This window comes from Solanum verrucosum, unplaced genomic scaffold, assembly GCF_900185275.1.
Source record: "Solanum verrucosum unplaced genomic scaffold, falcon-dt-bn FXZP01000032.1, whole genome shotgun sequence".
NCBI classification, from domain to species: Eukaryota; Viridiplantae; Streptophyta; class Magnoliopsida; order Solanales; family Solanaceae; genus Solanum; species Solanum verrucosum.
The window spans coordinates 848903-863959 of NW_026020569.1; the positions used below are offsets into that span (position 1 = coordinate 848903).

The 15057-nt window shown below is 32.6% G+C and overlaps 1 protein-coding gene across 1 annotated transcript; it reads right to left on the minus strand.

The window, feature by feature from the left end:
* Positions 1 to 8102: 8102 nt before the first annotated feature.
* Positions 8103 to 10948, minus strand: LOC125810704 (probable galacturonosyltransferase 9). The gene is made up of 3 exons (XM_049490177.1): positions 10457 to 10948; positions 8872 to 10098; positions 8103 to 8698 (listed from the first exon to the last, which is right to left on the minus strand). The coding sequence occupies exons 1-3, from the start codon at positions 10595 to 10597 to the stop codon at positions 8423 to 8425; spliced, it is 1644 nt and encodes a 547-aa protein (XP_049346134.1). The 5' UTR covers positions 10598 to 10948; the 3' UTR covers positions 8103 to 8422.
* Positions 10949 to 15057: the final 4109 nt, after the last annotated feature.

Below are 15057 nucleotides of genomic sequence, written 5' to 3' on the forward strand. Positions count from 1 at the left end.
TCTACATTATATATTTGAAATTATAAAATTTTAAAAAAATATTTTTAAGAATTCAAATTTTATTTTTAAATTTTTTAAGTCGAGTTAAATTAAGATATATATTTTTACTCCTTCCTTTTAAAAGTGAGGGTGCTTACCATTTAAGTAACTCCCTTTTATCAAAGATAAATAAATAAAAACGAAGAAAGCATTTGAATTCGGCTCCACTATTGACTAAAATCTAGACGGGCACGAATGTAGACTTGAAAACAAGAGAGATCCATCAATAGTTGAAGTACTAATAAGTACCAAAAGGATGTAAAGACACGTAACGATGGTTGTTGACATAGGCAAAAAAATTGCCTTGTCTTGATCCAATTCTATGAGCTGGTTTATTCAAATACTACCATTTCTTCTGTCTTATTTTTATTTGCCTTAACTTGTAAAAAATAAAAAAAAATCAAATTGTTTAAATTCCTCAAAAAGCCACTTGGTAATCATGAGTCCATCTGTTTTTTTCTAGGGTGTGTTTGGCATGGATATTTTTTAGAAAAAAAAGTGTTTCAATTAATTTACGGTGGGTGATTAATCAAAGTATCTCAAAAATATTTTTTAAATAAAATAAAATCCTAAAAAATGACCTTCCTAATAGTAAAAACACAAGTTCCACGATTAATATTCCACATTGATTGTTTTTATTTACACTATCCAACACACACTCCACACCAGTCACCCCACCCCATAGACCCATGCCCACCACGTACCGCACACCCCTTACCCAAGACTCTTATACACCTATACTCTACTTTTGCGGTAATATGTCCTAAACCGAACATAAGAATATAAATATGAAAATTATCTATTTATCGGAAAATTTCTTTACCAAGCACATTCTAAATTTGAAATGGTACTCTTGGTTCATCTAATAAGGGATCGTTTGGTTGGTGGGATGAGTATAATATTCTATGAGATATTTTATATAACTTGCGTTTGGTAATGAGTATTGTTTGGTTCCAATCATCTGTTATTTCAATATAAATGATGGAATAAGTTATTTCATATGAAAAAATAAAATAAAATAATTTCATAAAATATCTTAATCGATAAAATATCATTATGTATTTGATCTCAACCATCCAAACAACCCCTTAAAAGTTTTACTAGTTAATTTCGTCCAATTAAGCCAACTACCAACTTTATGATGGAATGCTAATCTTTACAACTAAAAGTGGTGTGCACAAAAGGAAGTTGTAATTGGTACGCTCAACTCTAATGTCACTTCGTGTCGTGGAAAGTTGTCTTCGGCCCATCCCATCCCTTCTTTTAATTTGTTACTTACTTTTGTAACTTAATGGCAAAGAAAAATATATTTAACTTACTTTTTACGTACCATGAAACTACAATATGAGATTAGAACTTGAATACAGAGGAATTAACGAAAATATTTAACACCTGCTAAAACAAAATCAAAATCTGACATCATTAAAGGACGTAGGCAGTGGATATAAGTTGCTCATCCTTAAATCTAAATTAGTCGGTGCTTAGAAAAACAAAAAAAATCAAAGATATTTTTAACTATAGGATTCTCATTATATTTTTTGTAATACATCCTTTACGCGAATGACATGACATATTCAAAGTCGATAAAAAAATTAGAATTTTATTTTGATATATTTTTATACATAATTTTAATTTAAAAGCATAAGATTAAATTATTATATTTTAACATCCGATCTAGTCAAACAAACACATATAATGGGTGAAAACTTAAGTATTTATACAAGTGACGTATATACTTAAGCACGATAACAATTAATACCTGATACGAATAAAATAAGGGGAGAGAGAGTAGTATAAAGGTAAGTGGCAAATAAGCAATTTAATTGAGGGTGGGACTTTGAGTGGAAGTTGTTTACCTCTATAAAATAGCTAGAAATTTCCATCCTCTGCCTCAGCTCTTTTGTGTAACAGAGCAGAGAGAGAAAGAGAAAATAATGAGAGATTTAAGTAATACACCGAGCTCCTCCTCATTCTGGACATGGAGATCTCCACTTCCTTACCTTTTTGGAAGTTTGGGGATAATGTTGCTTCTAATTGTCGTTTCCCTCATCATCCTCGCTTGTTCCTTCCATAAACGTTTTTCCTCTAACTCCGACCCGGAGAAATCTGCATGTCCGCCGCCGAACAATACAATTGTCGAGATGTCTCCCAGTATTGTCGTCATCATGGCCGGAGATCACAAACCTACCCACATCGGAGTTCCTATTTCTGATAAACCTACTCACTCATCAGCTGCCTAATTTTGCTTCCCCTGAGTCTGAGCTAGCTTATTTTTGTAATTTTCCGGAATATGTAAAACAAACAACGTTGAGAAATAGATCTATCATGACTTATTTTTGCCATAATCAGAGTTTATGATTTGTTATATAATTACAGTTGAGTTCTTCACTTGTTTTTCCTTTTTTTTAGTATTGGTGTAATCAAAGTTGAGACTAACGAGAATTGGGTATTTAATTTATGAGCAAAATTAAAATCTATAGTGAAATATGAAGTCTGAGAATTTATTTATTTTTTCTTACAAGTGATCAGATTTCTGTCCTGGTGTGTGTTGTGGCGAAATTTGTTCCCAGGCGAGTCCATTTCTGATGAACCCTCTTCCGTCTTTGTAGCTCCCCTTTACTTGTGGGGTTAATGAAAATTAAAATTTTGAAATTTGGATTTACTAAAAAAAGGTTTTAGAGGAGGATTCCGTATTTGATTACTTTAATTAGGAGAACAGAGATTGGATTAGGAGTCTTCAACAAACACTATTTAGTGGGTGTTGTGATAAATGCCAAAACAAACTTTATGTGGATAGGGATGCGGCGAGCCGTTCACGCAAAAAAGAGTGAAAAGATAGATGAAACGAATAATGAGTAGATGATGACAATGAAAGAGAGATAACACAAAATTTTAAAATTTCTCCTTGGGAAAAGAAGCAAAAGAGCTATTGTCATGCGTGTCGCTACTGTCAATTATCAAAATACTTGTCAGTGATCGATGACGGTTGACGTGGAGTTATATGTACTTTTTTTATTCTTAATTAGAAGTTTTAAATTTGAGTTTTCAATGTGAGTTTTAAATACCAAATGAGAAATTGAGTTCCCTTAATTATGAAATCGCTATTGTTAGAATGTCACCCCCTAGGGTCTGAGTAAAGAAAGAGCTCGTAGCCGCATTATTGGGCTTGTCTTGTTGATAATCTTGAGATCGGCGAAGACCGTGCTCCAAGCTGGTGGTGAAGGAAAGGGGGAAGCGACTCGTTCCTTCCTTGCAGAGGAGTTAAAACAAACTATGACGGCTCCAGTCAGACTTCAATATGAATATCGAATATCAAATAAGAAATAAAAAAATTGAGAAATAAAAAAAGGAACTTGTCAATAATTGCTCTTTTTTTTTAATAGTACATGATCATTGATAAATTCAGAATTTCCTCCTATAATTTGAAATTGAAATCTCCAAATGAATTTTAAATTTCGTAAATCAATGCTCGTAAATTTAAATTTTTCTTCCTGAATTTGAAATTAAAATTTCAAAAGAATTCAGGTGAACAACCAGCTCAAAGATCCGCCCCTACATGTCACTCACAATTCACGAACGCAATACCTGAACTACTCAAAATTAGTACAACTTTTTTGCATATATTCGGTAGGATATTCCCCCTACACTTATGCGTTACTACTACTTCAACGAGGCGCCGCGGCACTACAATATTTCCCGGTCAACAACTGAAAAGCACCTGATATTGTTTATATAATATTCTGCATCCCATTTATTACCACCCTTTTATCTATAAATTAATTAAGGGAAAAGTATTGAGACACTCTTAAATTTAGCATAAATTATTAATTTTATCTTTGAATTATTGATAGTCTTAACAATATTATTCTATTTGATTGACTGAACTTAAATAGATTTTCGATCTTGTAACATGAGTGAAATACACCCTTACATTCTCTGCAAGTTTAGGGGTGTTTTAACACTTCTCTCGGCTTTTTAATAAGTCTCATGCTCCTACAAGAGTTCGAGACCATTTGTTATGTCATGGGGCAGATCAAGGGTATATCTAAGTTTAGTTAGTCAAGTAGATGAGTGTTCTAAGACTGTCACAAAATTAATAATTTACATCAAATTTAGAGATATTTCAATACTTCTCTATTTAATAAAATTCGAAGAATAAGTGACATCATTTCTGTAATTTACACCCACATTAACAGGATCCGAGAAAAGGTTGCACCCAAAGGGATGTTGCTACCAGACCTCCCTTCCTGTTTTGTTTTTTTTTTTTTAAAAAAAAGAAACTATTTTAAATTAAAATTTAATGTTTTATCCATCAATTTTTTTGTTGAACTAATTTTCGGATATAATACTTTACATATAAAAATCATATTGACATTGTAGATTTTGTGTATAATGGAACACTATTATTATATATGAACGGCTGAACGGGGACGAATATATTAATCAAAAGCTATGAGACGCCTATAATTGACGCTGAACTTTAAAGCTCCATTATAATAGATTACGTATTGGCCCAGAAAGATAGTGTTTCATAATTAAATCAGATATTTTATACATTACCAGAAGGTCCATTATTAATGCTTTTACCATTGTTTTTAAGTTCAATCGAACCATTACAGAATGTCAAATGGTTCTTTTATTTTTTAAGTGGTGGCACATGGATATTATTATTCAAAGTGACTTGATGAAGTGATTTTCTGTGATATATATAATTATAGTAATTATATCTTGTTGAAGATATAGTTTTATAATTTGGACATAAACAAAAAATATATAGCTAATTACTACTAGTGTCAGATTTAGTTAATTGTTCTTGTATCGCGACAAACTTGGTAATTTCTTTCGTTTTTGTAGTGAAAAGTGAGAGTAATATATTGAGCACCTTTCCAACTAGATCCTGGCATACAAGTAGGTGTCAAAATATATCACTACGATCATTATTGTATAACTAATTCATATCGAAGAGATGCAATAAAATGTTTAAATTATTTTGTTAATGTATATCGTTCTGTGTATACACAACTCCTCCATATGCTAAAGTTTTACTATATGACTTTGTGACTAAGACAAATCACACATCGGAACTACTAGTCTACTAGCGCCTCTGTGTTCACTTTTACTATTTTAAGTGGGCTATTAATTTATAGTACTATCACTTTGATTTTCTCAAAACTTTACAGAGGAATCTAAAGGGCACATTCAGAATCTTCCTTCTCAATATACTCAATTTTCACCTTTAAAAGGAGCTGGTAATTAGTTTCCAAAACCATAACGTTACACCAAAATTCTACACATAAGAACGCACAAAGAGATCACAGATGAGCCTTTCAAACTGTAGTAGCCCATATTCTTGCTCTGTCTGGAGATGGAATTCTACGGTACCTTACCTTTTTGGAGGCCTAGCCTTTATATTTCTACTCATTTTTGTAGCACTGGTCATTCTTGCCTGTGTAAATTGCAGAAAGAAATCGCGTAATTCATCTATTTCACGGGGTGAGAACAATGGTGGGACGATGATTCCCACAAATGTACATAACCAAATTGACATGATAGTGACAATGAAACCGAAGATTGTGGTTATCATGGCTGGTGATGACAAGCCTAGCTACTTGGCCACTCCATCTCTTGCTTGACCTAATAAAATAAAGTCATTTTAATTCTTGCATTTTCAATAGTTCTATACTAAGCTAGTATGGTAGATAACTTGCACTACCATTACTCTGAATATTGGGGAATCTATCTATAGAGCCTAGTAGTTGTATGTTACAGTTTATCCCAACAGGGAGCAACTCTGATGAGACTCCACTTATGCCCTTCCTTTTCCCATTTCCTTTCTCTAGATACCTCATATTGTTTGCTCCAAATGGAAAAACATATTAATGAACTTGTAACAAATCAAGGGAACTCTTATATGATACTGAATGATTCTCACCTCGGGGCCGGCGGCTTTTGAGATGAGGCGAACCTGAAGTTAATTTGATTCATGTCATTTTTTTTAAATGTTGGACATCATGTCAGTTATTTGTGCTCTAAATGTTCAGTTGTGTGCATAGAGCAGGGGAAGCGAAAGTGTCTCACACCAATTGAGGGAATATGTTACTTTTTATATGGTTTTGAACAATCTTTACTTAACGAGCTACCTGTGGGATTTGAGTAAGGCCGAATGTTCATTGTCTTCACAAAAACTGTTACGCACTAGTAGGTTTTAAAGAAACGATATATGATAAATCCTTTTGGGTTAAACCCAAAGGTCCTTTTTTTCTATTTCTGAAGTTGCCGGTAGATGCTAAATGCAAATGGCCGTGGAAGTTGGGTAGATGCTTCCCTTCAGATGTCATGTTTTAAAAAATACTACTTCCTCCGTTTCACAAAGAATGACCTCCTTTTCTTTTTAATCAGTTTCAAAAAGAATGACCTCTTTCCTTTTTTGGTAACATTTTACTTTTTGTTTTCCACGTGGCGTGTTTAAGACCACAAGATTAAGGGCAATTTTGTACATTTGACATAACTTTAATTTAGGACCACAAGATTCAAAAGTCTTTTTTATTTACTTAAACTCCGTGCCAAGTCAAACCAAGTCATTCTTTATGAAACGGAGGGAGTAGTAGAAGTTAATTAAAAGATGTAAAACTAGTGATGAGAAGTGACACAAATATGCTTTACTAATGTATTTGGACGCAGCGGCTCGAAGTTCATGATCAATCATGTTATGGTGACTCAGATGGATCCCAATTTACTAGTTTAAGGAATGAGTCCTGAATAACTTTTCAAAAAGTAACAGCACCACTGCGAATGTACAATAGTGGCACACATTGAACGTTCCTCATTCCCCGACAGTACTCTTTTCTACCGCCTAATCTTTCATGTTTCATACTGTACTGTGTACAATGTTCTTGGGATATTCTAATTTCTACTATACGCTGTACAGTACACCAATCATGGGTGGTTTAATTAGTAACACCAGCAAAAGCAATATATAAGGCATAAATAATTCGCTTATCTTTGAATAAACAATTGTATATTTTCCAATAAAGTACTGCAGCATCCTTTTATATTCCGCTCTCTTATTGAGAGAAGAGGAGTTCCTATTCGCCCTATTATATTAGTATATAGGATTCTCTTAGATTTGACATCTCCATTGTTGCATGCCTAAAAGAATGGCTGGACCACGCAAATACTAACCGTTCAAATTTTCTTCACTCTCTGTTTAAAGCCACATTAAGACATCTAATTTGAAACGGGGATATGCATGTTGTTGAAGCAAAGACATAGGTAGCTACTTCACAAATTGAACCTTATGAAGGGATTAGGATAACGAAGTCCAACACATACTTCAGCACAAAATCATATCATTAGGAACCAAGAACTCTTAGCTTAGAACTCTATATTTGTTGGGGTAGGCAGACAATTTTTTTTTTATCAGAATGTCATGGAATCTATAGTGCATCTTGCATGATTCATTACTTACAACTAGTCCCTCTTCTCTTTTCTATTATTCATTTATTTGAAAGGAGACATACACAACGTTATGACATGATAACCCAACTCTATGAGAAATAGATTAAGATCAGATTGAAGGGAACATACCATTAAGCAGAGAAGGAGATGTAACATGTAAGAAGTGAGAGAATTACAAAACCTATAGTAACTGCAAACATTTGAGAAGATGAAGACATGGTAAGAGGATCCCCGAGTATGGCTGAGATCACCTTGTAAGCAGCAAATGGAACAATATTTTTTTTATAAACGTACAGCGATATTAGGGCAGGTGCAGAATGTCAAGAGGGCTAATACTGCCTTACTCGCTTATTAGTAATGATTTAACAAAAAAGGAAAATGATAAAAAGCTAAAGTAAAGCTAGTTCATTTATCTATTGACACAAGGCAACCTGCATAACTCTCATAAATGACACTATCCGAAAATACTCGAGAATTTAAGAACATTTTGGTGGTTGACTCCCACAAATACCATAAGCCTTGCAATCCTATCCAAACTTCTCATACGCAACTCAATTATTAAAAGCAATTAATTTATTGCAATCTTCACAGCAGACTAGAGCCAGTAAAAAGAAACTAGTAGCAGTTTATATAAGTGCATTTATGGTTTCATAATCTTTTAATTAATCACTGAACCCATTGTACGTGTTAAAAGTCCCTTACAAAAGAATCACTTCACTGTCTACAAAAGCTGATCGCTTGATTTCGAATTTTTAAAATTACAATAACTAACAAGAAAATTTGAGAGATACTGTAGACAGTATCAACAGCCTTAGCTTTGCTCTGGATGAAAATATTTTTTCAAGTATTCAGATGAACAATGAGTGTGCTTTAGTTTGATAGTTTCTGTTACCTCATTGTTGCTGAGGCATAACAGTGTGCTCCTCTACACGCCAAAATTGCACATCTGCACAAATTCCATTTCAGAATCAATATATTTAGTCCATAGCTCCTTGTATTGATTCAAGGCTATGTCCAGCCAAGGTTTCATATCCCCATTATAGTGAATCACAGCAGCCTTGTGGATTTCATCCATGCTTACACTCGGATTGAACCCAAGGCCAAGTACATGCCACGACTTATCCAGTGATTTGGTTTTCGAGAAGAAGGTCATCAGCCCAGCTGGAAGTGTTCCCAATTTCCACAATGTCCGATCCTCATTCTAATAAAAGAAATAAATTATAAGAATTAATTCCTTAATAGGATATATAATAAAAGAAAAGAAGTCCTAGCTCAATAGATTCTCTAATTCAGCCTATTGTTTTCTAAGCTATGATAAGCTGTCCAAAAAAATCGACCATAAAAAGATAGAAGGTACAGCATAAAACAACTCACCAAATTCTGCCAGTAGTGATACTGCTCAGTGCATTTTTCACGCCTCCAGGCGTCAAGATCAAAAATATTCATCCCAAATGCCCAGGCACACGCCTTAGGGCTGAACTTTTCCCTAACAAGAGGGTGAGAGAAATTCAAGTACTGAGAATAGCGATGAAAGGATCCAAAGCAGGTCTCAACTGCCCCATTGACCTTCCCATCCAAATCAATTGTCCACAATGCAGTCAAATCCTTCTGAACCACAACATCATCGTCCAGAAACAAAATCCGGTGTAGTGTTGGATACATCTCCGGCAAATAAAATCTTAAGTGATTTAACATAGACAAGTACTTTGGATTCTTAAATTTCATGTTGTTCACATCTTTCGTAGCATTCTCCGCACTGTTTTGGAAGTAAAAGTTCTGCAACTTTGCGGACTCAAGTTGCTTGAGCACTGGAACATAGGAAGAAGTTAAGAATGTAAAATCCTCAACAGATTTTATTTCAATGTGACCTTGTTGAATAGGCCTCATCTTAAACCACACTTTCATTGCAGCTAAATTCATCCTATCAGTAACAACATGGAACACATGTTTCCATGGCTCCTCAGCGTTCTTTATCACTGAATTCACAACCACGGATACTGCAATGACATTATCTGAAAATATGGCATAATGATACAAAGTAGGATCCTCATATTCAGGCTTTGGGTCCTCATCCCTATATTTTTCAGGATGTGAGATTCTCTCCTCCATAAGCCGCATAGCAAGACAATGCAAGCTCTTTGGAGTTGATTTAGCAGCAATTGAGCTGGCAAAAGCTCCATTCTTCTTTGCCTTCACGAACAACTCATTAACAGCAAATATTGTGTCCTTCAGCTTCTGTATTTTCAATTGATTATCATAAGACTCTTTTGAGTCAGCAATCAATAACCTCGCAAACTTGACCTTATCCTTAACCTCCTTCTCAAACTGTTTCAAGGAGTCGTCATCCAGGGGTCCATCAGTATCAAACAAATTTGAGCGGTAATTTTGCTTTGACTGAAGATCAGAAAAATTCTGGGCCAAATCTTCAAACATCTTAAGCTGCTTAGCAATCTCCAACTTCAGCTTCCTTGCATAAGCGGCGTAGGCATTCACAAGTGCTACATGATCATTTGCTTGTTTATGTATTAAATCTAGCCTAGTCTTCAATGGATCTGAACTTAGTGACACCAATGACCGATGCAAGTATGCATTCCCAATAGTCTGTTGCGCATGATCAAATGTTAGTCAATTTCTCTGTTTACATACTTCAGTGTACCTAAATCTTTCCTAAATGTAAGCTGATTGAATCTCAGCAAACATATTATGTACAGAAGATATAAAGCATGCCATATCAGAATGAAACATTTATGAGGGAAAGTTAAAATAAATTACCTCATCAAAACGCAAATCTAGATATAATAATAAACAACTACTACTACTTGTTAAGGAAAAAGATTAATCTTCAAGCTTGAGAAGAGAAAAATGCACAATCCGTTAGAGAACACATTGCAAACAATATGCATAAGCAAATAAGGTAAAATTTGAAAATTAAAGTAATAAGCGGAGAGTGAAAACGTACGGAATCGTGATGAGAGGAGAAGAGGACGGAGAGAGTGGCGAGAAACAGTAAAGTAAACATAGCCGAGACGAAGATTCGATATGAGAAGAAATTCCGAAGTGCCGATCCGCCGCCACGGCCTCCTCGGACTGCAACCGCCATTTGTTCAGATCTCTCTCCGACGGATCTAATTGATAATGTGAAAACACCAAACGATTCTGCTCTGAATATGTAAAACTACATATGCAATCCGGAGTGTAGATTGAGTTCAATTTATGTGGAAGAATAATTGGGAATTAATGTGGAATTGGTATTATGTAGAATTGTATGAGTGGAGTTGATTAATGAGATCTGAAGCTGGGAGTTGAAGATGGAGACTGATCTCTCTCCCGCGTCGGTGGTTTTCCTTTCCTGATTGGGAAATTTCAATCAACTCGGGATCTAACGCGATTGATTACTCGTAGTAAAGATGAAAAAGCATGTCCAGTGAAAAGGAAATAAACAGATGAAGGCCTTCCTTAATTATGTTTTTCAGAAATAACCCCCCCGACTTTCTTTTATGATTTATTTCCGCTTTTTATTAATTTATATGTATGTTTTGCCCCATCTATTTTGCTCCAGAACTTTGGTAGAGTTAGAATATGAAGAAGTCTAAGGAGATTCAATATCTATTATATTTATATTAAAAGTAATTTTAATTGTATATAATGTGATTTTTCGTCAAATAAAGTTCGAATAACCCCAAATTCTTACTAGCTCAAACTCTACCTCTAATATTGTCCATGTGCAAACAACTTCATATGTTCTAGACGTCTAAACTATAAACTAATCCTGGACTACCTAACTTCATTTATGTAAATTGGAAGCGCAACCACCACTAGTAATAGGTTAGGAGACCAATTAAATTTAGATTTAATTTTAGTTGAATGCTCTCTCTATCTCTTTCTATATATATGTTATAGTCATCGTAACATTACTCTAGAAGTTCTAATTATTTTTTCATTCTCTATTAATATTTGCTATTTCTTAAAATTTGATTATTGTATTATTCTGTATTACACAATTATTATGTAGAAAACTTTATCTCTTCACATTCGTTATTTCCTTTTTTGTCATGCTTTGAACTATTTTTTCTTTAGTGAGAATTTTATCAAAAATAACTTTTTTTATTTCTACGATAGGGATAGGACTTGCATAAACTCTATCTTCCTGGGATCACTATGATATATATGTTATTGTTTAACTAGGTACAAAAATGTTAAAGTAAATTACTAAGAGCCTATTTGACATTATTGTTAGGAGGTCAAAAGTGTTTTTTGTTTTTTTTTATAGAAAAAATCACTTTTTTTTTTGAAAAATCAAGTGTTTGACAAACCCTCAAAAGTGCTTTTAAATAAAAGCAAAAGCAGTTTATCTACGGTTGAGAAGAAACTAAAAAATTCTGCTTCTTAAAAAAAGCAGAAGCATAAAATTATTTTTCTGAAGACTAAAATATCCCTTACATATTTACGTATTTACCAATATATCTCTTATTAATTAATTAGCATATTTCATAAGTTTTGTTAAGTTTCATTCAAGAATTTTATTTTTTATTTTTTAATTTTATTTATGTTTATATATTATTATCTATATTTTATATATTATTTTACGTATTATTAGAAATAGGTAATAATAATATTAAAATTTATTTTGTTTGATATTTTTAAGTATATTTAACTCATCATGTCAATATTATATTAATATTTTATTTATTATTTATCTATGTATAATATTGATTAATAATTTGAATATGTATATTTTAATTTAATTAAAAGAAAATTTTAATTAAAGTTATGTATTAAATATTTAAAATAGTTTCTCTCTACAAAATAATCTTAAAAGCACATTGACACTTGTTCTTTTTCGTAATTTGACTCTCAAAAACACTTTTAAAAAAAATAGCCAAACACAAATTGCTTATCAAAAGCATTTTTCAAATGAATTTGTCAAACATAAATTGTTTTTTTTTAAAAAACATTTTTTCAAAAAAGTTATTTTAAAAAAAACACTTCTATCAATAAACAAATTTTAGCAACAATGTCAAACAGGCTCTAAGCTTATGATATAAAACAAGACATATATTTGTTGGACTATAACTTTACATGCCCCTTAAGAAATTCACCTCTTAATTGTTTTTGTTGAAACTTTACAAATTTGTCCAAAACTTAAAAAATAATAACCAATTTCAAGGGTAAAATGGAAACATGAAATTAATTTTATTTTAATTTTGTAAATTGACAAGTAATTTAGAATAATTATTTTAGTAATCTGAATAATTAATATTGGGACAGATCTTGACAATATAAATTATACTTTCACTAATTGAATGTTTTTTAAAAATTGTGTTTAAGAAAACATAAATTCTTTCTTAATTTCCTGTACTTTTAAAGATGTTAAATTATACTTTTAAAGGTGCATTGAAAATCATATAATAAATATAATAATTACATAATATAGTAATTAAGAAAACATTTTTTGTTGCTATAATACAAACTCAGAGTAGGTTTTGGTGAACAAGTGTAATTAGACAACTAGATATTTTTTAAATCGTAATTTTTTAAAATAAATTTTTAATATGTGCATTTTAAATAAGGAGTGAATAAACTTTAATGCATGACAAATATGCAGTGTTTATAGGAAAATACTAAATATTATTTATAACTATAACTACATATTGTTCCTTAAAATAAATATTATTAAATTAATAACTAATATTTGAAAAAATAACGGGTATCTTGACTATATTCCAAATAAGAAATATCTTAACTTAATTATTCCAAATAAGTGATATGTTAACTTGAAATAATTTAAGTTAAAATTAAAAACCGGCAAAAAGGTTTGAATTTTGGTTTATTAAGCCCGGGAAACCGCCACCGGGAAAGTTCAAATAAGCGGGACGAGGTTTTCTAATTTTTACTCCTATTCTTTTGGATCGACTCTTAAGATAATCTCAAGCACGAAGCTTCTTCTCATCAACACCTCATCGTCTTCCATTTGAGTTCCATCGGATTCCGATCACAGGTAATTCCCGACTAATCTGTCCGTCGCCTTAGATACATCTCCTGAAATTTCAAATGCTCAGCTATCGTATAATGCTCTGTTTCCATTGAAATTGATAAACATGAAAACCGCAGACGATTTCATCAAACTTTCCAATTTTTATTAGGAGCTAGATACGCTGATTTATCTTTTATATTAGTGTAATTTACAGTAATTAATTACATTTTGTGTGTTCTTCGTTGAAGTGATAAAGCTGACATACTTGTAGTATCCGCGTGAAAAATTAGGTCATGTTGATTTGATCTGGTAGCATTAGTAGTTTGCATTTTATAACTTATTGCAATAATGAAGTTGATCGTTTTCATGAAAACACTGAGTTCAAACCGCCTATTTTGGATATAGTCGTGCCTTTATTATTCATTTTTGGAGTTAAACAACTAATAATTACTTTGTTTAAATTGAGTTATGTTATACCAGGAATGAGGAATGCTGAAAATTTATATAACAAATCCAATACCTTTTCGTTGAAGATGTCAAGTTTTGCCAAATTATTTCAGTTTTTTTTTTCTGAACAGTAGAAGTCAGATGTCAACTTATTCAATCTCATCAAAAGGTTTAAGCCATTAGAAAATGAGCACTTATATTTATTTATTAAGTAGCATCTGTAACCATTCACGTGCGGGCTTAGTTATTTTCTTGGCCAAACATTTGGAAATATTATTTTGAGGAGTAGCAGTGAGGTACAACCAAAAATTCAGCACATAGAATTGTGTAAGCTTGTCTTATCTAAAAGAAATGCATTAGAGAAGAGACTCTTTTTTTCTTTACTATTTACATCTACCAAATGTAGACATAGGTCTGTTGCCCCTCAAGCCTTTTAGAGGATGTAAACTTCGTTTTATATTTCATTAGGACTATGGCCTTGCTTATAGAAGATGATGATTCCTGTAAAGCAACAACATGATTCTATTATCTAATTAACGAGAAAAGATCCGAACTTACTGATCATCTGCTTCTTTCTTCTTTCAATTAACAAAGAAATGAGATCAAACCAATTACGTTGAGCTCCCTAGGATCTAACTGCAGCGCTAAAGGAGGAAAAGTGGTTTTACTTCTCAAGTATGGCATTCCAATTGAAATACTATTTTAATTTTTGATAAGATTGAACAGTGATTTTTCTTGCAAGAACAGCCAGACTATAAAGAACAGCAATTACTGGGTGATTGAATGTTATTATTATTTGCTGTTTCATGCTGTCATGCATAGACAAACTTTGGATTATTGGAAACATATTTTAAGAAAAATACGAAAATTTGGCTTTCTGCAGTCTACTTATGTGGTGGTGCTGAATCAGTAAGACGTTAGCATAGTTCATTCGCAAACAACATCAAGAGAAAGACATCGGTTGCCTAAGAACTATGCTGTTGCTGAATACTGTGCCAAACTAATCTACCCGTGAATTAGTTTCAACACTACAAAGAAGGTACGCCACAACAATACGATGTGTAATATCATCACTGAACTTCCCACTTCCCTAGATTACAGACTCAAGATATTTGAAATTATCTTTCTTGGGATAGCCT